Below are 26,098 nucleotides of genomic sequence, written 5' to 3'. Positions count from 1 at the left end.
CCGTAGTTGTAGGACTTCCAGTCAGCTTGATTTCAGGCAGTTTTGAATGATGGTTGTTCTGTAGTTTAGTTGTAACTTTGATGTGGTTGTGGGAGGACACGATACTGCGTTTACCTACACCGCCATCTTGACCGGAAGTCCCAATATGCACTATTTTATGTGTGGCTTCTTTTGCATGACAGTTTGTAGAATTCATCCCTGTTGCTGAGTGTAGTTGGAAATTGTCCCTTTTTTTTTTTTTTTTTAATCCTCACCCGAGGACATTTTTCCATTTTTTGTACAGATAGAGTGGGAGGAAGAGAGAGAGAGAGAGAGAAACATCGATGTGAAAGGGACACATCGAGTGGCTGCCACACGCACGAACAACCAGGGCTGGGGACAAACTGCAACCGAAGTACGTGCCCCTAGCAGGAACCGAACCCGGGTCTCTCCGGACCGCAGGCCGACGCTCTAACCGCTGAGCCAAACCGGCCAGGGCCCTTTTTTTTTTTTTTTTTGCTGTATAGTATTCTGTTGTTTGAGTATATCACAATTTATTGATTCTGTGTGGAATGTAATAAGTTTCCATTTTGGAGCTGTTATAAATGGTGCTACTATAAACCTTCTGGTACATATATTTGGATGAATATACATAGGCATTTTCTTTTCTTTTTTAAACTTCACATTTTTATTCATTTATTTTTTTGTTTTTGGTACGTGCTCCTAGCGGTAACCCAACCTGGGAGTGTCTGGTCCTCAGGCCAGTGCTCCAACCACTGAGCTGAACCAGCCAAGGCTACATAGGCATTTTCACTGAGCATATATTTAGTTGTGGACATTCAGCTTTAATACATACAGTCAAATAGTTTTCTAAAGTGCTATACCAATTTGTATTACTACCAGCATTGTATGAGAGTTCTCATTGTTCTACATTCTCACCAACTTTTGGGTTTTCCTTTTTTTTTGTTTTAGTCATTTCAGTGGGTGTTCCAATAACATTTTTAGGACTACATAGTGTTCCATTGTATAGATATGTACTGTCTTTTTAAAAGGCAGCTCTTATTGTTGGATATTTGTTTCCATTCTTTTTTAATTTTTAATGTAAACTGTTGACAATATTCTTATAGATTTAATTTTTAAAATTTATGATACATGTTTTATATGCACATAATTGTACAAATAATATGAGTATTTGTTTGAAATGTTACAAGAGTGAGATAATAGCTTTTACAACTTAAATTACTTGGTAAAAGATAGCATCTCATGTTTTAAATTTAAATTTTATTTCCAGCAAAAGTTGAACATTATGCTTGTTGGTAACTTTATATTTTAATAAATAACCTGTACTCCATTCTATGCTTATATTTCTGTTGAAATGTTTGTGAATGTATTCATTTGTTACCATTATTAACTCTTTTTGGCTATCTATGTTATAAACTTTTCCTGTTTACCTTTAAATATTTCAAAATTTTAACTTTCATGTAATTAGGTTTATATTTTAGGTTTCGTCTTTGATATCATGCTTTGAAAGGCCTGTTCACATTTCCAGCTGTCCCGTTCTACTCTCTTCTTCCCATTTATGTTTGTATGCACGTGTGTGCACATATATACATGTTTTTCCCATTTGAAAAATAATATGAAAATGTAAACTTACTCCCTTTGTGCTCTATCATATTCTTTTTCTCAAATCCCCTTCAAAACCAAAATTCTCTTTTAAAAATATGTTTTCATTGATTTTTTTTAGACAGAGAAGAAGGGAGAGAAAGGGAGAGAGAGAACCATTGATGTGAGAGAGAAACATCTATGGATTGACTTCCACACACACCCCATCTGTGGACCCGCAACCTGGGCTCGGGCCCTGATGAACCGGCAACCTTTTGGTGCACGAGACAATGCTCAACCAAGTAAGCCACATTGGCCTGGGCCAAACATCTTATTTATTATTATTATTATTATTATTTTGGTATGTGCCCGTAGCGGGAACCAAACCCAGGACTCTCTGGTCGGCAGGCCAATGCTCCAACCGCTGAGCCAAACCGGCCAGGGCCCAAACATCTTAATTAATAGGCTAACTTCATAGCTTCCACTTTCTTACTTTCTGTTTACACTTCAAATCTACGTTCTTAGTTAAATTTTTATTCCTTCCTGCTCTGTCAAGCATCATCAATGATCCTAGAGTTGTTTCTGTTTGTGAACTTTTTTCTTTCTTTCTTTCCTTCCTTCCTTCCTTCTTCCCTTCCTTCCTTCCTTCCTTCTTCCCTTCCTTCCTTCCTTCCTTCCTTCCTTCCTTCCTTCCTTCCTTCCTTCCTTCCTTCCTTTCGTGCCCCTAGTGGGAACCGAACCCGGGACTCTCTGGTCCGCAGGCCGATGCTCCAACTGCTGAGCCAAACCAGCCAGGGCAGAGCTGTTTCTTTATAATAGTTTCCTTACTCTGTTGTGTTTCCCCAAATGAGTCATCCACTCAAGTACTTCAACTGCTGCTATTTCCTATTACTGTATTTCTCAACTTTGTGCCAACACATATCTCACTTCTGTTCTCCAGGCATGTATAATTTTTGCTGACGTGTTCCTTGGAAAATCAAATGGAGGAAGTAATCTTTTTCATAATTCTATATCGCCTATTTTGGTAAAAATGGAGACTTCCCAGTCATATAAGCCAGAAATCTTGGAGTCTTCAAGATTCTTTCATTTTCTTTATCCCTACCTCTCATTGGTAATTAATTGGGTCTTATCAGGGATTTATCCCATTATTTTCAATTTTTCCTTTTCTAGCTTACTTCAGATGGTTATCTCTTTTCAGGATATCTAAAATTGTTGCTTAACCTACCTCCCTACCTTCGATTATCTTAGCCATCTCTCAAATCTAATCTGGTTACTTCCTACTTAAAATTAGTTTTACTGTGCTCCATTGCATATAGGAAAGGATTATTCTTAGCCTGACATTAAGGCCTGTCATGATTTGGCCTCTTTCTCTTGTTTGATTTCCTTCTTAATCAGTCCTTATAGTGCTTTTAAAGACAATAAAACATTGTTATTACTATGATTGCAATGGCATTGTTGTTTACTTTAACGTCCAGAGTGTGCCTCAAACACAAAATGATTCTTTCTGTACTGCTAACTAATGTTTGTTAAGATATTGCAAATCAATTTTTTATTGGTTTGAGTAAAACAAATCAATCTACTAGTGGAAAAATATATGGGGTTAATTTAAAACTGAAAATGATTTTGTCTGCTGTTTCCTGCTTTTGGATTATCTATATTAATATTTTCTATTACTATGGATTATTGAAGATTTACTGTACCTGATCTTTCTTCCATTATTTAACATTATAGAAACATCTCAAAGGAATTAACCAAGGATGTAAATAGTATCCATACATAATTACTGATTTCTTCATTATATTTTGCTTGGTGATATGCTTCTTTTTAAGCTGTAATTTCTGTAATTCACCCCATACTTTTCTTTCATAAAGCCTTGACCCATACTGTTTTTTGTCTGGAAGTATCTTTATTGCTACTCTTTGTCTACTTAACCCTTCATCGTATCCTTCACATTTCATTTCAATCATTGCACTTTCAGAAAGGTGCTCTCTGCTCTTCCCACATTAGATTAAGGGTCCCCTCCTATATATTTTCATAGAACCATGCCACTTTTTTTTTTTTTTTTATCCTCACCCGAGGATATTTTTTCCATTTTTTTGTACAGATAGAGTGGGAGGGAGAGAGAGGAAGGGAGAGAGAGTGAGAAACATCGACGTGAAGGAACACATCGAGTGGCTGCCACCTGCATGACCAACCAGGGCCGGGGACAAACTGCAACCGAAGTACGTGCCCTTAGCGGGAACCGAACCCGGGTGTCTCCGGACCGCAGGCCGACGCTCTAACCACTTGAGCCAAACTGGCCAGGGCCCCATGCCACATTTTAAGTAGTAAATTCTTTCCCACTGAATTATTATGTCTGTTTTTGCTCATCATGAAATGTAGCACAAGGTAGGCACTCAGGAAATAATTGATAAATAAATAAATACAGTTTCTTGATAGGCAAAAGAGGATAGATCTGAAATGTTTTTCAGAGAGATGCTTTTATAATGTGGTAGTCTGTGTGGGAATTGTATACTTTCATTTGTATACATGAAATACTACTATAACATATCTCTAGTACATAAAATTCTTACTTGTACAAGGATCTAAAATTGTGGATTTTGTAATGTACTGCAGAACCTAAGGTGATGACAAAAAAGATTTTTCTGTTTGTATGTGAAGCATAAGTGGCCCCATTCTGCCACCTTCTGGCTGACTCTGTGTCTCAGATGCTCTGAACTAAGTGGCATCTAATTGTTCCTGCATGGTTGGCACCAGATCATTTAATTGGGAGCCTGAGAGGTTTCAGATGTGGCCAGTTTAAGTTATGATGTGGTTCCAATGACTTAGGCTCATATTTCTTTCTTAGTTCTAAAACATGTCCGAGTTTATAGAAGAGGATACCACATGATGTGTGGAGTTGTTTCATCCAGTAGTATGTAATTACAACTATTTTTGGCTTCTCCACAATACTAAAGTTTCTTCAGTTATTTGATATTTAAACTATATCAAGTTTTTTAGCTATCACAGTCACAATAACAAAATAATTTGGAGAGTGTTATAGAAATGATAGTTATTGAAATTACTGCTGAGTTCTTACAGAGAAACTAATATTCAATAATCACTTATTAGAACTCTAAAAGTAGAAGCCATATACATGTTAGTGAAATCTTAGTACTTGATGTCCTTGAATTTGTGACTCCTCGGTGTATTTTCATTCAGAAACATTTGGGTAGAGCTTTAAAACTGGAAAATGTAATTCATTTAAAATAAGTATGATATACTTCTTAGGGAGAGGTAGGGAGAAGGCATTAAAACAGATTATAGGATATTGCAGTTTTGTAACCTTTTCAACATATTTTACCTCTCTGTGCCTCTGGAAAATGAGATATTAATACTCATCTTAGAGGTAGGTTGTTGTGAGGAGTAAATATGTTATTTCATGTAGAATGCTTAGAATAATGCCTGACATATAATAAGTTACTGTTATCAATCTTAACAACATTTAGAATATATTGCATATTCTTATACATATTATAAGGAAATAGATTCCAAAATATCCTAGACAATAAGCTTTATGTATTTTTTAAGTAAATACATATGTATTTTTTACAGTATTAAATTAAGATAGAGAAATGGAAGATAGTGGAGATGCACAGCCTTCCAAAGTAGAGTTGCATGTGATGTACCGGGAGCTACCAAAAGCCCTGAATTTCACCTGAGAGACCTGAAGTCATCTCATGAAAGAGCTATGGTATCTCTAAAAAAGTTAATCAGTTCAGAACATTTATTGAATACTTACTATTTGATCACCATTGTGTGGGATTCTAGAGGTAGACAATTGTGGGAGAAGCACACAAGAAGAGTTAGAAGTATACACATGTAATTATTATGCAGTGTGGTCAGTACAATAATGTGGGTGTTAATATATTTTAGGAGTGAGAACAGAGGATATAACAGTAAACTAAACTTTGAGTAATATGTAGGAATTTTCCAGGAGAAAGTCATCTTACCTATGTTAACTTAAAAATAAAAGGCCATTGCCCTGGCCAGTTTGGCTCAGTGGTTGGAGCGTTGGCCCACGGACCAGTGAGTCACAGGTTCCATTCTGGTCAAGAGCACGTACCTCGGTAGCAATTCATCCCTGGGTCTGAGCAGGTAGTGCGGTAGGCAACCAGTTGATGTGTCTCTCTCACATTGATGTTTCTCTCTCGCCATCTCTCTGTCTTCCGCTCTCTCCCTCCCTCCCACTCTATCTGATGATAAATAGGAAAATATCCTCAGGCAAGGATATAAATAAATAAATAAATAAATAAATAAATAAATAAATAAGGCCAAAGAGAGAAGCAACAAGTATTTGGGATCCAAGAATAGCTATTTGGGAAGCAGTGATTCAGGCAGAATCCCAAATAGTGCTCCAATTAGAGGATGAATGCAAGGGGTTTGTAAGAAAGGGAATGTGAATAATTACATGAATAGTAGAAAGGAATTTCTATTGGTGTTAATAAGTTAAGGAAGAAACTTTGTAGGCGATGCTAATTCTAAAGAATGTCTTTTTCAATCGGATAGTCAAAATGTCTGCTTTCCTGTCAGCTTTGCAAACAGATGTTTAAAATATAGTGTTTCTTTGGCTCAGTCCAGTGGTTATTTTGCTCAGTTCAAATATTCCAAAGGTTTGAGGAGTAAGACCTACATGGCACTTCCTCTGGGATGGCAGCCCGACTCCGTTTATATTCCTTTGCACACATAAATGGGACTTTTGTACTTGATTTTTGACACTGGCTTACGTGCACATTCTTATATTTCGTACTAGTACTACTGTACTGCCTTTCATATCCAGAATGCTTTGTCATCCATCACCTGAAGAATGAGGTTTTCAAGCATTTGTATTTTAGTGAGGAAGATCAGGCTTCCATCATGGCAATTCTGGGTAAAAGTAAACTTTTTCTGGGTGGGCATTGCAATGTTGCCATCTCAGCCTATAGTCCAGTGTTCACCTCCCTGTTCTCTGGACTGTACCTACCACACTGCAGTCAGATACCTGAGGCCTGGAGTTTCCCTCCTCTGTGCTGATGAGGACTCGTGTGAATGCAAGGAGTGGCTCCATTGTGTTCTGGTAATGAAAGTGGAAGGGGGGTATGTTTTATCTTCACTTCTACTCAGATATTTACAAAGTCCCTCCATGGAGATTTAGATATTGGGCTGCCTGGCCATAATCTTGGCTAGTGAGTCAGTAGTGATTGAGTAGGAAGGCTCTATCCATAGAGAGAGCTATAAGGCCTTTGTAGAGAGAGTGCTGGCATCCACCATGACTAGAAGGTTCATATTTCATATATTTTAATACTCTGAAAACAGAATCCCATTTTCCCCACCCATCACCTTATTACAGTTAAGACTTGTATTAGTTTTCTGTTACTGCCATAACAAATAATCATAAATTTAGTGGTTTGAAACAACACTCTATTATCTCATAATTCTGTAGGTCAAAATTCTGGGAGGCTCTTACCTGTAATTTCTGGGGAAGAATCTGCTTCCACCCTCATTCATATTTATTGCAGAATCGACTTCCTTGTGGTTAGAGGACTGGGTTCTCTGTGTCCCTGTTGGCTATCATCTCGAAGATGCCCTAAATATTAAATATTTAATATTTAAAGTAAATTTAAGCTTCTGGAGGCCTTTCTCTGGTCATTACACATGGACGCTAGTATCTCAGAGCCAGCCGTAATATGCTGAATCTTTCTCATGCTTGGAATCTGACAGTTTCCTGTCCTGGCTCTCCTCTGCTTCTGGCTGGAAGAAAGTTCTGTGTATTGCAGAGGTAATGTGATTAGAAATGGCACACCTCAGTAATCCACATGACTCTATTTTAAGGTTATTAATTAGTAACCTAATTACATCTGCAAAGTCCCCTTAGCAATGCATTGTAATATATGTACAGATTCCAGGGAATAGATGGAACAAGTGGGGGCAGGGAAGGGTCATTCTGCCTATCACAAATCCTTTGTTTAACTTTCAAATATGGTTTTGAACCAAAGCAGGAGACTGTATGTGCAAAGGCGTAAAGTTAAGAAAGGGCATATTGTACTCAAGAAATGAATGTTCAGTTAGTATCATTATTGTTTGTGATACAAATGGGTGAAATGGAGCCAAGTGGAGGCCTCTTTAAGGTTGGCAAAGGTCCTTGATTACTGTGCTAAAGGTTTGGACTTTGTAGGCCATGGGAAGTCACTTGTGTTTATTTTTCTTTGGAATGGCATAGGATTGTGTTTTCGAAATACAAATGTGTTTTATTAATATGACAAATTCGATGAGAGTGGGAACTAAGACATTGGGAGTTTGGAGAGAAGAGAGACTGTAATCTTTGGTATTCATATCAGACTCTCAGTCAGCATTGAGAGGAGGATTTATTTAATATTTAAAGTAAATTTAAGCTGTTCTTTCTTTTCTTGAACAACCAGAAATATAAAACAGTTGATAACATATATACATGTGATTAAAATAAAATTTAGTATGTAATGATGTGTTCTAGACTCATATCGAACCTTTTTTTTCCACATCTCCAATTTGATGTCTAATAAATATGTCCAACAAAGTCTTTTCTTTTTTAAATATCTTATTTTCTTTATTTTTAGAGAGAGGAAGGGAGAGGGAGAGAGAGATAGAAACATTGATGAGTGAGAACATCGATTGGCCGCCTCCTGCATGCCCCTCACTGGGAGTTTGCCCCACAACCTGGGCATGTGCCCTGACTGGGAATCAAACCAGCAACCTCTTGGTGCATAGGTCCACGCTCAACCACTGAGCCACATAGCCGCAAAACTTTTTCTTTATTACAACTTTATTGCAACTTTTTACTTATTTACCCTTCCTCCTCTTAGTAATTGGCATCAGTATTTACACAGATGCTCAAGTCAAAAATATAAGGATTATTTTTTATAACTCCCTTTTATTCATTCTCTAGGTTCAATCTATCAGCAAATCTCCGTTTGTTCCTTCTGCCTGGTGTACTCTTATTCCACCATTGCTGACTTGTTCCTTTTCTTTATATTTCAGGTTTGATAACTCAAAAGTCACATTTCTCAGACATTTTTAGATCACCCTATATAAAGTAGTCCTCTCCCTGCAAGTTGCTTTCTATCATATCTATTTCCTTCTCATTTCTTAATCTGAAAAGGAGAGTGAATGGGGAGAATAGAGCATGTCATACTTATTCTAACCTCTAAGCCTTATTCATGTAGATTTAATTTATTGAATTGCCCTTGTTACTTTTTTGTGGTCTAAATTCTACCTCTCTTTCAAGACCCTTCTCAGATTTTATATATTTCATTTTATTTTTGATACCTAGTCTACACTGAACTCCCCTTTCTACACGTGATAGTCTTTTGGTACTTTTATGTTTCTTTGGCCCTTAAAATCCCTTAAGAAAGAAATACTTATAGTCAGGGATGTTCGAATTCTACAATGATAAAACTTTAATTTTATATTTGCTGCAGTGTGTTCCATATAGGTCAAGTCACTGGAGTTCCTTCATGTATTCATAAACGTGTGGGTTAGTGTATCAGAAGGATTATTTTGTTAAGCAATTGTTATCTCAATCTACAAAAGGTTAACTCTACAGAGATATGCGCTCCTGTTCTACAGTTATGTATTTAATTCGATCATATAAATTAACATGAAGTTTTACATGTAATTATTACTAGCTTGAGTTATTACATATAATTATTACTAGCTTTTACTTGATTTTTAAATTTCTTAAGCAGTTACACTTACATAATTATTTTATATTCTACATAATTCAGCACTTGGACATTAAATGTTCAGTACATATTTGTGGGTAGTTGTGTATTCTCTATTTCTTTGTTGATTGGGTAAAAAGAAATCCTGGTCCGTTGGAATACGTCGGGTTCTTAACTCAAGCCTCTAAATGAGTGCATTACACCAATACCAAACACATTTTTTCTGACAAGATAATAAAGCTAATTCATTTTGGAAAATATATGCCATTCTTCCAAGGAATAAAATATTCACTAGTAGAATCTGATTCAAGACATAGCCAATATGTCCTATTTGAATTAATGTAGAGAAATGGAATACATTTCACTGTGTATGTTACCTGAGATACAATTTAGAATGTGTATGCTTGCACATGAATGAAGATGTATGAAGGAGGAAAATCAAAGAGTAGATAAGCTGCTAAGTTTAACTAGACAATAGTGATATATCAAAGTCTGAAAAACAGGTGCATCAGTGGTTTAAACATATCATTAGTAGGCATGCTAATTTCCTCCCTTCCCTTGAAAATATCTGTAAGACATAGAACTAGGTATTCTAAAGCCTTTATTTGTTGGAAGGAAGAATAAAAACTGAAACAAACATGCTGTTTTGTGAAATTCTGCAGGAGGTATACTCAATTGTATCAGTATTAAAAATCTAGGAACCCCATTCCATAAAGATCCTGAGAAAGGTCTACTTGTTGCTCTCAAGGGAGGAGGGAAGAGTAATTATGTGAAATATACCTAGAGTGTTTTCTTTTTTTATGTACCTTTATTGTTGAAAGTATTACAGATATCCCCCCCCCCTTTTTTCTCCCATTGACCTCCCCCTCTACCCCCTCCCCCCCCACCTCCAGGCCTTCACCACACCAATGTCTGTATCCATGTGTTATACATATAAGCATATAAGTTCTTAGGTTAATGTCTTCTCCCTTCTCCCCCTTCCCTCTGAGATTCATCAGTCTCTTCCATGCTTCCATGTACCTAGAGCATTTTCTGACAAAGGTCTGCTCTTTCGGGGAGAATATTTTACCAGAGCCCTGTCCCAGTTTGGGGAGGTCATCCCTTCTACTCCAGCCCCCTCTAGCCATCCTATCTCAAGTTAAGGTGGGAAAAAAGGTATACCACTGGAGAAAACCTGTGAAGATCACAGCCCAGATGAATAGGCCAAGTAAAAAATTGATTTAATCTCAAGATTATAGAATGCTTTCCCCCTCCCACACCTTACCCTCATACCAACACACACACAAAAAAAAACAAATGTGGAAAAATGCAGATATATAACAGGACTCCAGTATAATAATGAATTACAGCTGAAAGAGTTGCAGGCAGATGAGGACTCCTAAAGGAAGCCCAGGGTCAATAAGAAACCAAACAAGGATACCAGAGGAACTTGAAGCTCTGACACTTACAGTAAACATTAAATACAGCCTGCCTCCTAGCCAGATTAACGAAGTCACACAATAAAGATCTTATCTCTGTTCCTATTGCCCAATGTTACATGGGGAACTTTCTTTTTTTTTTTAGATAAAGCAGGAGGGAGAGTGGAAAGAAGAGAGAGAGAGAAACATCGATGTGAGAGAGACACACCAAGTGGCTGCCACCCAAATGACCCCAACCAGGGCTGGGGACAAACTGCAACCAAGGTACATGCCCTTAGCGGGAACTGAACCCAGGCCTCTCTGGTTCGCGGGCTGACACTCTAACTGCTGAGCCAAACTAGCTAGGGCTACATGGTGAACTTTCAACAAAAAATTAGATAGCATGCCAAAGGCATGAAAAAAGTCTGAAGAGTCAATGCAAGCATTAGAACCAGACTCAGATATTACAGATGTTTGAATTATCAGATAGGGAATTTATAATAATTGATTAATATGTTAAGGACTCCAACGGAAAAAGTAGGCAATATTCAAGAATATATAAGTAACATAAGCAGAGAAAAACTTTAAGACTCAATAAGAAATGCTAAAAGTAAAATACACTGTAACAGAAATAAATATTTTTCATGGGGTCGTTAGTAGAATGGATACAGCTGAGGAAATAATCAGTGAGGTTAAAGGTAGATCCATAAGAACTGCCTAAAATGAAATGCAGAGAAAAAATATTGGGGGACAAAAACAACAACAGAACATCCAAGAACTATGGGACAACTTCAAAAACTGTAACTTATGCATAATTGGAATACAGAAGGAGGAGGAAAAGGAGCAGAAGAAATATTTGAATAACTGCAGAGAACATTGCAAAATTAAAAGAAATATTTAAATAATTGCAGAGAACATTGCAAAATTAATGACAGATACCAAAACACAGGCTCAGAAAGTTTGGTACCAAGCAAAATAAATTCAGAAATAACCTGAGCACATCATATTCAAATTGAGGAAAACCAGAAACTAAGAAAATCTTGGAAAAATCCAGAGTGGGGTGAGAAAAACTTTGAAAGGAATCAAATAAGAATTATAATAGACTTCTTATCACCATGCAGGTAAGAAGAGAGTGGAGTAAAATATTTAAATGTTGAGATAAATAAAAAAATGCTGACCTGTAATTCTATATCCAATAAAATTATCTTTGAAACGTGAAAGACAGATACTTTCTCAGACAAACAAAAACTAAAGGTATTTATTGCCAGCAGACCTGTCCTGCAAGAAATGATAAAAGAAGTTCTTCAGGGAGAAGAAAAATGATACAGATTAAAAGCTTGGCCCTGGCCGGTTTAGCTCAGCGGTTAGAGCATCGGCCTGCGGTCCTGAGAGACCCGGGTTCGGTTCCCGCTAGGGGTGCGTACCTCAGTTGCAGTTTGTCCCCGGTCCTGGTCGGTTGTGTGGGTGGCAGCCACTCGATGTGTTCCTTTCACATCGATGTTTCTCTCTCTCTATCTGTTCCAATCTCTCCCTCCCACTCTACCTAAACAATAACAACAACAAAAAATGGAAAAATGTCCTCGGGTGAGGATAAAAAAATAAAATAAATAAATAAATAAATAAAAGCTTGAATGTATATAAAGAAAGAAAAAGCATTAAATAGGAAAATATATGAAGGATGAAATAGTTTTCTTATTTATCTTTGATCTAAAAAACTAAAGTTATAATAGTAACTGTTTACTAGATGCTTATAGAATATGGATGAGATGAATGACTGCAGCATCATAAGGGATAGGAGAAAGCATTTGAGAGCACACTGTCATAAGGTACCAGCACTACAAGTGAAGCCATATAAAGGTGTCATTTAAAGGTGTATTTAGATCAGTTAAAATGCATATTGTAAACACAGGACAACCACTAAAAATTTTCTTTAAAAATGTTTAATTAATTATAAGGGAGGATATTAAATAGAATCCTATAAAGTATTAGTGAAAATAAGAATAGAAAAATGGGAAAAAAGAAAATAAATGCAATGAGTAGAAAACAATTACAAACATGATGATCTAATTCAGTCCATAGTCACTTTAAATGTAAATGGCATAAGTATGCCAACTAAGAGACAGAGATTGTCAGAAAGGATTTTTTTAAAAGGCCATATATATAAAAAAGAAGACCCAGCTATATGTCGTCTGTTAAAAAAAAAAAAAAAAAAAAAGATACTTTAAAGAATCAGGTAAAATAGGAAAGGGATGGAGAAAGATAAATTATGCTATCACTAACCAAAAAGAATCTTGAGCAGCTATGTTAATTTCAGACAAAAGCGATTTCAGAACAATGCAAATGATGAGGGATACAAAGGGACATTACATAATGATTTGGTATTCAGTTCTTTAAGAAAATTTAACAATCCTAAACATATTCACTTAATAGTGTCAAAACACATGAGGCAAAAGCTGATACCATTGAAAGGAGAAATAGACAAATCCACTGTTATAGTTGGAAACTTCAACACCCCTCTTTCAATAACTGATAGATCAGGCAGGCAGAAAATCAGTAAGTATGTAGATGACCAGAAAAACACTATCAATCAACTTGATCTAATTAATATTTATAGAATATCAACAGCAGAATATACATTTTTCTCCATGTTCTTTGGAACATTCATCAAGATAAATCACATTCTGGGCCATGAACCACACCTTAACAAGTTTTAAAAAATAATACTGATGCAAAGTATATTTAAAAGCCACAATGGAATTAAATTAGAAATAGATAATAGAAAGTAAGCTGGAAAAGCCCCCATATGTGGCAGTTAATTAAGAAACACACTTCTAAATAACACATTGGTCAAAGAAGTCTTAAGAGAAATTTTTAAATATTTTGAACTAAATGATAATGAAAATACACTTTATCAAAATTTGGGGGATGTAGCAAAAGCAGTGCTTAGAGGGCAATTTATAACTTTAAATACATAAACTAGAAAGAAGAAGTATCTAAAATCAGTAATGTAGGGTTCCACCCTAGGAAACTAGAGAAAGAAGAGTCATTTAAGCCCAATGCAAGCACAAAAAAGAAAAACAATATACAAATTAGAGAATAAATTCGTGAAAATGAAAATAGAAAAACAAGCAGAAAATTAAAAAAAATTTTTGTTTGATAAAAAGGGTAAATAAAACATCTAGTCAGGCTAATCAAGGGGCAAAAAAAGGTGGAAGATACACATTACCAATATTAGAAATGAAAGCTAGATTATCACTATAGCCCCGATATAGAGTAAAAAGAAATAAAGAAATACTGTGAAACACTATGCTCCAAAATGGACCAATTCTTGAAAGACATAAATTATCAAAACTCACACAAGTAGATAATCTAAATAAGTCTATATCAACTCAAATGGAATAACATTTAAAATTATAATTAAACAGTTTCCAACAAGGCATCAGTAGCACATGGATTCACTGGTGAATTATACCAAACAAAAATGATAACAAACGGTCCCATTAAAAAAGTGGGCATGCCCTGGCCAGTTTGGCTCAGCGGTTAGAGCGTCGGCCTGCGGTCTGGAGAGACCCGGGTTCGGTTCCCGCTAAGGGCACGTACTTCGGTTGCAGTTTGTCCCCGGCCCTGGTTGGTCGTGCGGGTGGCAGCCACTCGATGTGTCCCTTCACGTCGATGTTTCTCTCTCTCTCTCCCTTCCTCTCTCTCCCTCCCACTCTATCTGTACAAAAAATGGAAAAGTATCCTCGGGTGAGGATTAAAAAAAAAAAAAAAAAAAAAGTGGGCAAAAGATACGGACATCTTACTAAAGAGACTGATGACAAATAAGCATATGAAAAGATGCTCAACATCATTTGTCGTTAAGGAATTGCAAATTAAAGCAACAGTGAGAAACCACTATGCATTTTTTAGAATAGCAAAAATTAAGACACACACAGTTGACTGCGATCCATGGCAAGGGTGCAGAGCAACAGGAACTCTTCCTTGCCGTGGTAAAGAAAACAGCCTTTTTGGATGACAGTTCAGTAATTTCTTGCAAAGTTAAACATCGTCTGAGCGTACAACCTAGCAGTCACACTCCTGGGAATTTACGCCATTGATTTAAAAACTGTTCACAAAAAAACCTGTGTATGAAAAGTTATAGCAGCTTTGTTCCTAATTGCCCCAAACTGGAAGCAACCAAGATGTACTTCAGTAGATGAAGGACAAACTGTGGTATTCCATGCAATCTGTAAAGCCACAAAAAGGCATGCATGAATTTTAATATTGCTAACTGAGTATGAAAAATCTACGTAATGTATGATTTCAGTTATTTGCCATTTTAGAAAAGGTAAAAGTGTTGGTAGGTGCCAAAGACCAGGGAAGCACAGGAGATGAACTAAGGTGGTAAACTATTCTGTATAATATATAATTGTGGATACATGACATTATACATTTGTCTTAAACCATAGCACTTACATTACACAGAGGAGACCTTAATGTATGCAAAATTTAAAAAAAAAATTATTTAGAAGGTTGGAGAATCCCAGAATGAAATTCAGAATGTGACAAAAACAATCTAACTGTATGATAAATGTATGAAACACTGTCACCAGAAATGAGGCAAAAGGTGCTGACCTAAGTAAATTTGGAAATAAATGGAAGTCTGTAAGACTGAAGGCAAAAGAAACTACATAGTGGTATAGTTGATAAAGGTGTTTCCCACAGGGATAAAGCTGTTCAACTGTACCAGGTTAACAATTCTGATACTGCCATATATGTATACCTATATGTATACTGAAATTAAACAAGTACATGGATGGTGGAAGCCAGGTTGGGAGTGGGAGTTTCCAGATAAGCCAAAGGACTAAGCTAAAATGAATCATGTAGTAATGAATTAGAGTTGGAGACATGGTTACATATAGAAATACTTATAGATATGGGCATATATACACATTATATACTTTGTATATATACAAAGTATATACATATATTTCTTTGTCAGCTGAAGAGCCTAGATGCAACAGCACCACAGTAGCAACAAGCACACCCAATTCCCAGGTCTTGGTTTTAAATACCATTCTCCAATTAGCAGAACAAGGCCTCCTTGGCTGATTCTAGGACTTGGGCAGGAAGCATAGAAAATGAGCACGGGGCATTTTGTAGTGCTAGAAAGTAAGTGCTCAAACACACACGTGCATGCACACGCACACACACCCCAGTTGTATATCAAAGTGAGATAGGAGGCAATTCATAGAGTTATTTTACTGAACATAAGAAACCAGTATTTTCTGTGGTATTTTATGGCAAGCAAAAGAGGTTCATTCCAAAAATTATTATAATTTCTAAAATTAATGCAGAATGAATAATAAGGACTTTATAACCTAAAGTTGATTACTCTCTAGTTTATATCATACATTGTTTTAATTAAACTATTAATAAAGTATAAGGTATACTGTTACAACAAATTTTGGATATATGACTAGACATCTTAGCACAAATTAAAGTTATGAAAAAAACATTACAACAAGCAATATACTTCTTAAGATTAATTTGAATTATGAAGGAATTCAGTTTTAGTTAAAGATGTAGTTGTTTCTTTCTAGCAGTAGATGCCAGTAGAGTTCTTTTTAATAAAAATCAAATGCCCAAGCACTTCCATAGCAACAGCTTCCTGGTCACATTACCATATATAGAAACATTGTTCTGAGGATTCAAGATTCTGCTCTCCGTCAGGACTTTGTAACAAATGGAAACACTTTATTTAAAAAAAATAAAGTACAGATTTCAAATATAGCATTTTCTACTCATCCAGTGAGGTTTATTCTTCTTTCTTTTTTCTTTTCTCTATAGTAATTTTGCTTTTCTCTATAGTAATTAAGGTTTATGCATTTATTAAAAATAAATTAATCTTAGTGTTCTAGTTAAGAATCTGAAATGTCTGTACCAAACTCAAGTAACATTGACTATAAGTCTAGTTAGATGTGTTAAAAATGAACACAGTGAAGCTGAAATGTTAGGATTTGTTTGTGCACTGGCAAAGGAATACTGTGGGTGTAATATTTTGGGGAAGTTATATGTCAGAGATGAGTGATTGAAAGGAATGACTAAACAAAAGGAATAAACAAGGAATAAACAAAACTCAAAGAATGAATAACATTTAGTAACTGGATATAGAGAAAAAGGTATTAAATGAAATTACTTCTGTTACTGTTATTTTTATATATGAACAATTTGGTTCTTGTTGAATAATTTACAACTATGGTCCTATCCAACAAAATTTAAATATTTTCAAGTGTTTGGTGATTCTACTACTTTAATTTATAAAAATGAATGGATACTTCAACATCTATTTATTGAGTATGTAATACATGCGCATTGTATTTATGTTCAAGTAATTCATAATCTGAGGCATACATACAGCAAATTTTTCTTGTTGTTAGTCCTCACCCAAGAATGGTTTTCCATTGATCTTTTAAAGAGAGTGAAGGGAGGGAGGGCAGGCAGGGGGAAAAGAGAGAGGGAGAGAGGAACATCAATATGAGAGAAATATATCAGATGGTTGCCTCCGGCACAACCCAGACCAGGGCCAGGGATCACACCTGCAACCCAGGTACGTGCCCTTGACCAGGAATTGAACCCATGACCCTTAGGTTCATGGGAAGACACTCTAACCACTAAGCAACACTGGCCAGGGCTAAACAGCAAATTTTAAAATGAAATTATAAGATAAATGGCAACAGTAGAGAGCAGTTTATTTTTCTAGGAAGTATGTGGGAAACTTCAGTGAGGAGGTGACATTTGTAGTGAGCCTTGAAGGTGAATAGAATTTCTCTCAAGCAAGTCAAAGAATTCAGGAATTTTATCTGCTTTTGCTATACAGAGTCAGTCCATGCTCTGTAGATGTTTATTAAAGACTGCGGACACTTGTTTGGTGTCTGTTTTGTGTTAAAGCACTGTCAGATGTTAAAATAAATGACCTATTATTATATATACATTTATAAAGAAAACTACAAATTTAAGGTTAGTCTCAGAGATGGTGTTATTTATTTGTTTAGAGTGATACTAATTTTATTACACAAGTATACATAAATGAGCTGTTACTTGACAAAATTCATTAGTCAGTGTGTGTGTGTGTGTGTGTGTGTGTGTTTGTTACAGTCTTCATTTGATTACATTTTTGTTCCTATGTGTTCTATTTGTCATTATTCCTATTTATTCTATTTGTCAAGTATCTGTCAGGCAACTTGAACTAAGATATTTTTTAGATAAATTTGTTTTTAAAGGTTCTCCTCCCTCTTTCCCTACCTCCTTCCCTTCTTCTCCCCTCCCTTTCTGTCTCTCTCTCCTTTCTTTCTTCCCTCCCTCTCTTATTTAGAGTTCTAAAGAGAAAACCACCCAAATTTCTCATTTTTAATTAATGTAAAAAGACAAGTACTCAAAAATAATAATTATATGTCATGGGTTACTTCTTTCCTACAAATGAACAGTGGCAAATTTTATTTACTTTTAATTGAAGGAGCTGTCTCTAAGTGAGACCCCATAATCAGGGATCAGGTAAGCTGTAGTTCTCCGTGTTAAGTTTAAAAGTTAATGTGTCTCAGTCAACTAGAAGAAACTTTTTCTTCTCAATTGAAATTTCTTGCTATGGCTGATTTTATACAACTTTAAATCTTATATTTTGTTCTTTTTAAAAATGTTTTAAATATTTTAAAATGTACTGCTTCTAGGCCCTTGTCAGCAAATTCTAAGTTTGATAAGCAGTACTGACATACTAAGTTTTAGACTTAAGTCAATGAGTTAGCAACATTCAGTTCTTTTTTTAAGTGCTAGTTCAGATTTTTTCTTAAAATATGTCATAAATTTGTTTTGCAAGTTTTATAATATCCATTTCATACCAGTTTTTGATGAAAAATTAACTGTTTGTAAGGATCATAAAATCTGTACATAAGCTGATTTCCTAGAAAGAAATACAACCATTTTAACATATTTTATTTGGAGAGTGGTTTGACCTTTAGTTGTTTGCATAGGGTTGCAATACATATTTAACTAGTTTTTCTTTTATTAAAAAAAAAAATTAGCCTATTATGAATATATAGAGCTTTATATTTAATGCCCTCATTAACCTGTGTATTAATATTAAAACACTCTTAAACTTAAATCCTTTAGGTCAAATTCCAAGTCTTTAAAATCCTCATCTCTAGTTGAGATGAAGAGTTTTGCTAAGAAAGGCTCAGTAATGTGCTGTTTTATATTAACAGGAAACAGAACAGCAGTAGTGGTTTGAATACCCTGCAAACAGGAAGTTTGACCCATGCATAGCTCTTAGCTTCTGTGTAAGAAGTTGTTGAGCTCCTTCTGGAAAAATTTTCAGCTACTTTAAGTAAAGTGTAAATACACATGAATGGCAGCGTATAAGGAACTCTCCGGTAACCAGTATACAGGTACAACTGCTCTTCAGAAACTGGAAGGTTTTGCTAGCCGGTTATTTCATAGACACTCTAAAGGTACTGCACATGATCAGAAAACAGCTCTGGAAAATGACAGCCTTCATTTCTCTGAACATACTGCTTTATGGGACAGATCAAGTAAGTTTTTAAAAAATAATACAGTATAACTAGAAGCTAAAATGCTAATTGGAGTTTTAGAATCAAACATAAAGAACTGTGTTTTGTTTGTCTTTTCATGATTTGCACAAGGACATTTTTCAATATGAAGTTGAAAAAGTTCCTCAAAAACTTAAAAACTTGATTATAAGTTGAGCCGAACCATGTAGTTCATTATTTTGTTTTATCTACAACTAATTATGTTGAATGTCAGTGGGGAACTCTACAAAAACTTTACATCATTTCTAGTATATGTTTCTGGGTTTTTTGCTTTTATTTTTTTTTGTTCTTATATGAAAGTGAAATGTCTAAATTGTAGAAACAATGATCAGTTTGTTTTTTTAAAATTTCTTGGATATATAAGTCTTAAGTTTTGAAAGGGGGAAGACGAGTCTTGACTAGTTAATTAAATTTCTGTTATATTTGCCAAGTTTTGTTTTAAAATGCATGTGTATGAAAGCTACTTTAGTTTTACAAGCAGGATTTCTAGTATCAAAGCAGAGTATGATTTGTCTATGTGAAATCTGATATTTATAACATTTTAAAAATCAAAAGCATTCATAATTATATTTTATGTTACTTATAATTATGGTTAAAAGGTGAGAAGTTGTTTATGCATGCACCACATTCCTTTCAGGCATGTTAAATGTCTGGGCTCACTGCTTGCTTTGCTAAAGTAGTGACATGTAACCATTTTTGGTGACATGTACCTTAAAAGATGCATTTCACATATAAACAATACCAGTGCCTTCATTCCACATATCACTTTGGATCCTCCCCAAGGCAATTTGATTAAAGGAACAATAGAATTACTCTTAGTACTCTTGCCTTTTTTGGTATGTTTGATCATCAAACAGCACTAGAGTTTGCCTTTTTGTTTACATATTCCATAGTAGTTGAGGAAAAAAACTCAGTTTTAACAAAATACAGAGTGGTTTACAAAATGTACTCCTTGGCTTATAGAGTACCTTCATAGTTCTGTAGACGCTCATTGAATTATTTTTTTACTCCATCAGAATTTTGTTTCCCTTCAAGCTATTTTAGGGTGAAAGTAAAGAATCTGTACTTTTTTTTTTTCTGCTTGTTTGTTTTACTGTAAAGGTTTTCATTATTTATAATTAATTATAATTAATATAGCAAGTTAATGGGTGACGAATTTCAAATATTTTCAAGTTAATGAACTAATGAATATTGAAATAATAGTACATTATTAAAATTTACCATGCAACAAAATTTTATTATTCATTCTGTTTGCTCTATTCTGTTAAATTGCCATCTCCTAGGGCCTTTTGGAAATCTTTTTTATGCATTTCAGAGTTCTTTTAATTAAAAGTTTAATGAGGAATGAGGACAGTACTGAACTAGTTTCTGTTTCACTAATACCTGTTCTTCCAAATAGTGGGTATTTAATAAATGTATCTCAAATGCATATCATGGGCTTTTAATAATTAAAGGTTATGTTTGAACTATACTTTCACCATTTTTAAAATGTATGGGGCCTCTGATGTTTTTCTGAAACACTTTTTAAAATCTAGCAGTGGAAGATATCATGAGCCATGATTTTTTTAGAAAAAAACAGACTGATAAAATGGTGTTAAAATGTTTTTTGTGATGTCACAAAATAAAATAGGATCATGTACACACGTAAAATTAGGCGAACCTTGTAACTTGCAAATAATAGGCATGATATAAAAATACTAAAATAGTAACTGAATGTTCATTAATCAAGTATTCTTTAACTTTCTTCTCTCTTTCATATCCCCAAAATATCAAATATACACAGTAATTTAATATATGTAATAATGAGTATGGTAAGGTTGGAACTCTTGTTTCCTATTATGGAATCTGTTGATATAGAGAAGAAAACACTGATACAACAGAAACAGAATACTATTGTTGCAAAATTCCAAGGCTTATTTTTGTGGCAAAATACACATTTTTACTCATTTATAGAATAAGTTATGGAAGGAGTTTTGACTATATGAAGGTTTTATACAAACCACATTCTTCAAAGCTACTTCAAGCAGCTTACTTGCATGACTTGTTTGACAAGAGAAAGGAATGTAATACCTTCTGATAATAAATACTTTGAATATGATTGTTCCAAAAGTGCTATTTTAAGAAATCAGCTAAGCACAGAAGCTACAAGTAATTTTTTAAAAATTAGGTTCATAAACAGTGGAGTAAAGATTAATTACAAATTTAGGCATGTTTGAAATGTAACAAGTTTTAATCCAAGTTTCTTCAATAACATTAAATATAGGAAGAAATGCAAACTAAAGGCCAGTTAGTTGTTTCCAGGTGCTTTAAATGTGTTTCATCTTTTACTACTAAATTAAGTAACAAGAGGAATTCCTGTTTGATAACATAAATATTTAACAGCTGATTCCATGCACATATAAGTACATGAAGTTCAAAAGAATGTCATGGAGGAATTCTGCTTTTTTTGTTCTGACTCAAAATGAATGGGAGTATTAACATTCATTGAGTTCTCTTTCTGGCAGATTTATTATGGTTAACTTTTAATAACTCCTCTGATCATAAATGGTGTATTAAGTTATATAATGATGAATTTGATGAAGTTTTGCATATTTAAAATCTTGGATTTTATACAGTTAATGAATGTCTAATTACAGCATTTTAAGGACAAATAGGTGAATACCATCAAACATTTTACCTATCCTCCCTTCACATGCATTGGTAGGCTATTTTTCTGGCAGATACAAATCCATATTAGTGACTCTTAGATTTAAATACTACATTGAACAAATGAGCAATTTTGTATATGGATTTCTTCAGGTAGAACAGGATAGCTAAAATGGTTAACAGAGACTACTTTATCTAGTCTGGTTTACGTCTCCCAAGCTCATATAGTTTTTAGGACAGTTCACTTCCATGCTTATTTCTTAGCCCACTAAATCTGTTTCATTGTAACTTCTAAGTTAGAAGACCTTCCACATTTCCTTTTCATCTACTTTTCCACCTGCAACTATTAAGCTTCTGGATCATAATCCACTTTTATTCATGTGGCAAACATAAATGTTGAGTATTTACTGTATCAGTCTGTAAACAAGTCTCTGGGGAAAAGTAAGATCTAGTTCTTACCCTCAAAAACAAGAGTAGGAAGAGCAAACATACAAACAATTCAAGTCATAGTGAAATGGTTGCTTAAAAACGTGTAAGTAGCTTGCTATGGGAGTTTAATGTGAGAAGAAATTAACATTAGAGATAAGATGGGGCCTTCAAGAATATTGAAGAATGAATAGAATTTTCAGACTCAGAAGGAAAAAGTTATTTTATTATAAAAAAATAACATATATAAATATGTGGAAATATGGAAATTTAGGATTTGCTTAAAAGATATAAGCTATTGTCTGGAAAAGTAGTCTGTGGATCTGATCTCCCCGTCCATGGAGTATTGAGAAGGAACAACCTTGACCAAGCTTCAGAGGATTTTGTTAGATTATTCCCCCAAGGTAATGGATTCCTACCAGCCTTACATTTACATAATTGAGTTGTCCACTGAAATGATTCTTCCCACAGCAAAGATCTGTTTCAAACCAACTATCTCTGCTTAGGTAGCGAAGCACAAGACATTTTCTTTCTGATCGAATTTACATACCATACAACTCAATCGTTGTTAGTGTACAATTACTAATAAGTTTAACAGTAAATCTAGTGCATTTTGTAGTCACCACAATTCAGTTTGGGAATATTTCCATCACCCCAAATTTATTTTGTACTCTTGCATTCAATTCTTACTTTCACCTCAACCTCAGACAAACTCTACTGTTTTCTGCCCCTACAGATTTCCTTTTTTTTTTTTTGGATATTTTGTATAAATGGAATTATGTAATATACAATCTATTATTTCTGGCTCCTTGCACTTAGAATTCCCTTTTGAGGTTCACCCTGTTATAGAGCATGTTGGTGGTTCCGATATGTTATAGAACAGTTGGTTCCTTTTTATTCCTGAATTGTACTATGTTGTTTGGATAAAACATACTCTGTTTATCAACTCAGCAATTGATAAACATTAGGATTGTTTCTGGTTTAGGGTAATTTGGATAATGTTGTTATAAACATTTGTATATAAGACTGGGTGGACATATATATGCTTTCATTTCTCTTGAGTAGATATCTAGGAGTAGAATTGCTAGGTCATATGGTATGTTTATGTTTATCTTTTTAATTTCCAACTTTGTTTTCTTCCTAAGTGGATTTACCATTTTACATTCCAGAGGTCAGGGTTACAGTTTCTTCACATCCTTGTTAATACATCAGTATATTTTATTATAGTTACTCTGGTATGTCTACAGCTCTTCTTGTATTTCATAGTGGTTTTCAGTTCGTGTTTCCCTAATGATTGATGATGAGCATATTTTTTCATGTTCTTATAAGCCATTTGGGTATCTAGTTTAGAGAAATGTATTTTCAGATCTATTGCCCACTTTCAAAATTGAGGGATTTGTTTGGTCTTATTACCAAGTCTTACAAGTTCTTTATATATTCTGAACACAAGTTCTTTACCAAATACATAATATGCAAATATTTTCTCCCAGTCTGTGACTTGTCTCATTTTCTTCAGTGATGTCCTTGAAGAGCAAAAGATTGTTATTTTAATGAAGTCCACTTGATCTTATTTTTTTCTTTATGAATTGTGCCTTTGGTTCTAGATCTTAAGAAATCTTTGTCTAACCCAAGGTAATGCAGATATTCTTTTCTTTATTGATTTTTAGAGAGAGAGGAGGGGAGAGGGAGAGAGAGATAGAAACATTGATGAGAGAGAACATTGACTGGCCTCCTCCTGCATGCCCCCCACTGGGGATTGGGCCCACAACATGGGCATGTGCCCTTGACAGGGGTGGGTGGGGGATTCAACTGGCGACCTCTTGGTGCATGGGTCGACGCTCAACCACTGAGCCACACCAACTGGGCATGATTTTAATTCTACAATTTCATTTAGAAATCTTTTATTTGAATTAAATTTTGTGTATATAATGTGAGGTATGGAGTGAAGATCTTTTCTCCCCATATGGATATCCAATGTTTATTGCACCATGTACTGAAAAGACTTTCCTTTCTGTATTGAATTGTCTTCGCACCTTTGTCAAAGATCATAAATATAATGGTTCACTGCTGAATTCTCAGTTTTGTCCCAGTGATCTATATACGTCTATCTTTATACCATTACTACACTGTCTTAATTACTGTGAGTTTAAAATAAATTTTGTAATCAAGTATTGTAATTCTCCAACTTTGTTCTTTTCCAAAGTTGTTTTGGCTATACTGGTCCCTCTGCATTTTCATGCAAATTTTAGCATCAACTTGTCAGTTTCTGAAGAAAAGCTTACTAGGATTTTAATAGAAATTGTATTGAATCTGTAGATTAATTTGTGGAGAATTGCCATCTTAACAATATTGAGTCTTACAATCCATAAACATGAAATATCTCTCCGTTTATTTAAGTGTTTTTTTAATTTCTATGTAGTGTTTTCTATTTTTAGTGAACAAATTCTTGTTAAATTGGTTCCTAAGCTTTTTTTTTTTTTAATTTCTGTTAATACTATTGTGAATGAATTTGTTTCTTAATTTCATTTTGGGATTGTTTGTTCCTAGTATAGTAAAATGTTATTGATTATTGTATATTAATCTTATATCCTATGATGTTGATAAACTTATTTATTAGTTCTTGTAGTCTCTTTGTAGAGTCCATAGAATTTTCCACATATATACTCGTGTTGTCTGCAAATAGGGACAGTTTTATTTATTTCTTAAGAGTCTTTATTCCTTCAATATCTTTCGTTTATAACCTCATTGCACTGGCGGGAACCTCCAGCACAAAGTTATTTAGAAGTGGTGAGTGCAAACATCCTGCCTTAAGTCTTTAAGAAAAAGCATCACATCATTCACTGTTACACAGAGTGTGGCAAAAGTAGGTTTACAGCTGTGAGTATGCAAAAGAGTTTATTCTTATATTATTATTTATTTTGCTATTATTTTTTGTTTGTATTACAACTGTAAACTACTTTTTCCCATCCTTGCATATAATGTAAACAGTACCCCCACCTCACCACCCACACCCAGCCTTTATCTGCTAAGGCTAAGGAAATTCCCTTCTAGTCCTAGTTGGTTATGAGGTTTTTTCACAGGTATTGGATTTTCTGAATGCTTCTTCTACATATATTGAGATGATTATGTAGCTTTGTTTTTTATTCCATAATATGGCATATTCCATTAATTGATTTTCAGTGTTGAACCAACCTTGCTTTCCTGGGATAAACCCTACATGGTCATGGCGTATAAACCTTTTTATATACTGCTGTATTAGGTTTGGTAATATTTGGATGAAGATTTTTGCATTGTGATATATTGGTTTATAATTTTCTTATATATTTATTTTTAAATTAAATTTATTGGGGTGACAGTAGTAAAATTATATAGGTGTACAATTCTATAATACATCATCTGTATATTGGATTGAGTGTTTACCACCCAAACTCAAATCTCTTTCTGTCACCATATATTTGACCCCCTTTACCCTTTACTACCTTCCTATCACCCTCCCATTTTTCTCTGGTAACCACCATACTGTTATCTGTGTCTATGAGTTAGTATTTTTGTTTATTTCTCTTGTTCATTTGTTGCTTTCAGTTTTGTATCCCCTATATGAGTGAAATCACATGGCTCTTCACTTTTTCCCTCTGACTGATTTTGCTTAACCCGATATTTCAAGATCCATCCATGTCACAAAAGGCAGTATTTTATCTTTTTTTCTGACTGAGTAGTATTCTGTTATATATATATGTACCACATCTTTATC

The 26,098-nt window shown here is 34.6% G+C and overlaps 1 protein-coding gene across 2 annotated transcripts in view; it reads left to right on the top strand.

The window, feature by feature from the left end:
- Nucleotides 1-26,098, top strand: part of PRKACB (protein kinase cAMP-activated catalytic subunit beta) — a 108,996-nt gene that overhangs the window by 18,755 nt on the left and 64,143 nt on the right. Inside the window, exon 1 of one of the 2 annotated variants that reach the window (XM_036255532.1) lies at nt 18,972-19,257. The exons of the other annotated variant lie outside the window; for it this stretch is intronic. Within the exon in view, the coding sequence (XP_036111425.1) occupies nt 19,074-19,257 (184 nt within the window). The 5' untranslated portion in view covers nt 18,972-19,073. Of the gene's footprint in view, nt 1-18,971; nt 19,258-26,098 lie in introns of those variants that run through there. 2 annotated transcript variants of the gene reach the window in all.

Source organism: Molossus molossus, unplaced genomic scaffold (assembly GCF_014108415.1).
Source record: "Molossus molossus isolate mMolMol1 unplaced genomic scaffold, mMolMol1.p scaffold_m16_p_12, whole genome shotgun sequence".
In the NCBI taxonomy this organism is placed as follows: domain Eukaryota; kingdom Metazoa; phylum Chordata; class Mammalia; order Chiroptera; family Molossidae; genus Molossus; species Molossus molossus.
This window is presented reverse-complemented; position numbering and strand designations above follow the sequence as displayed.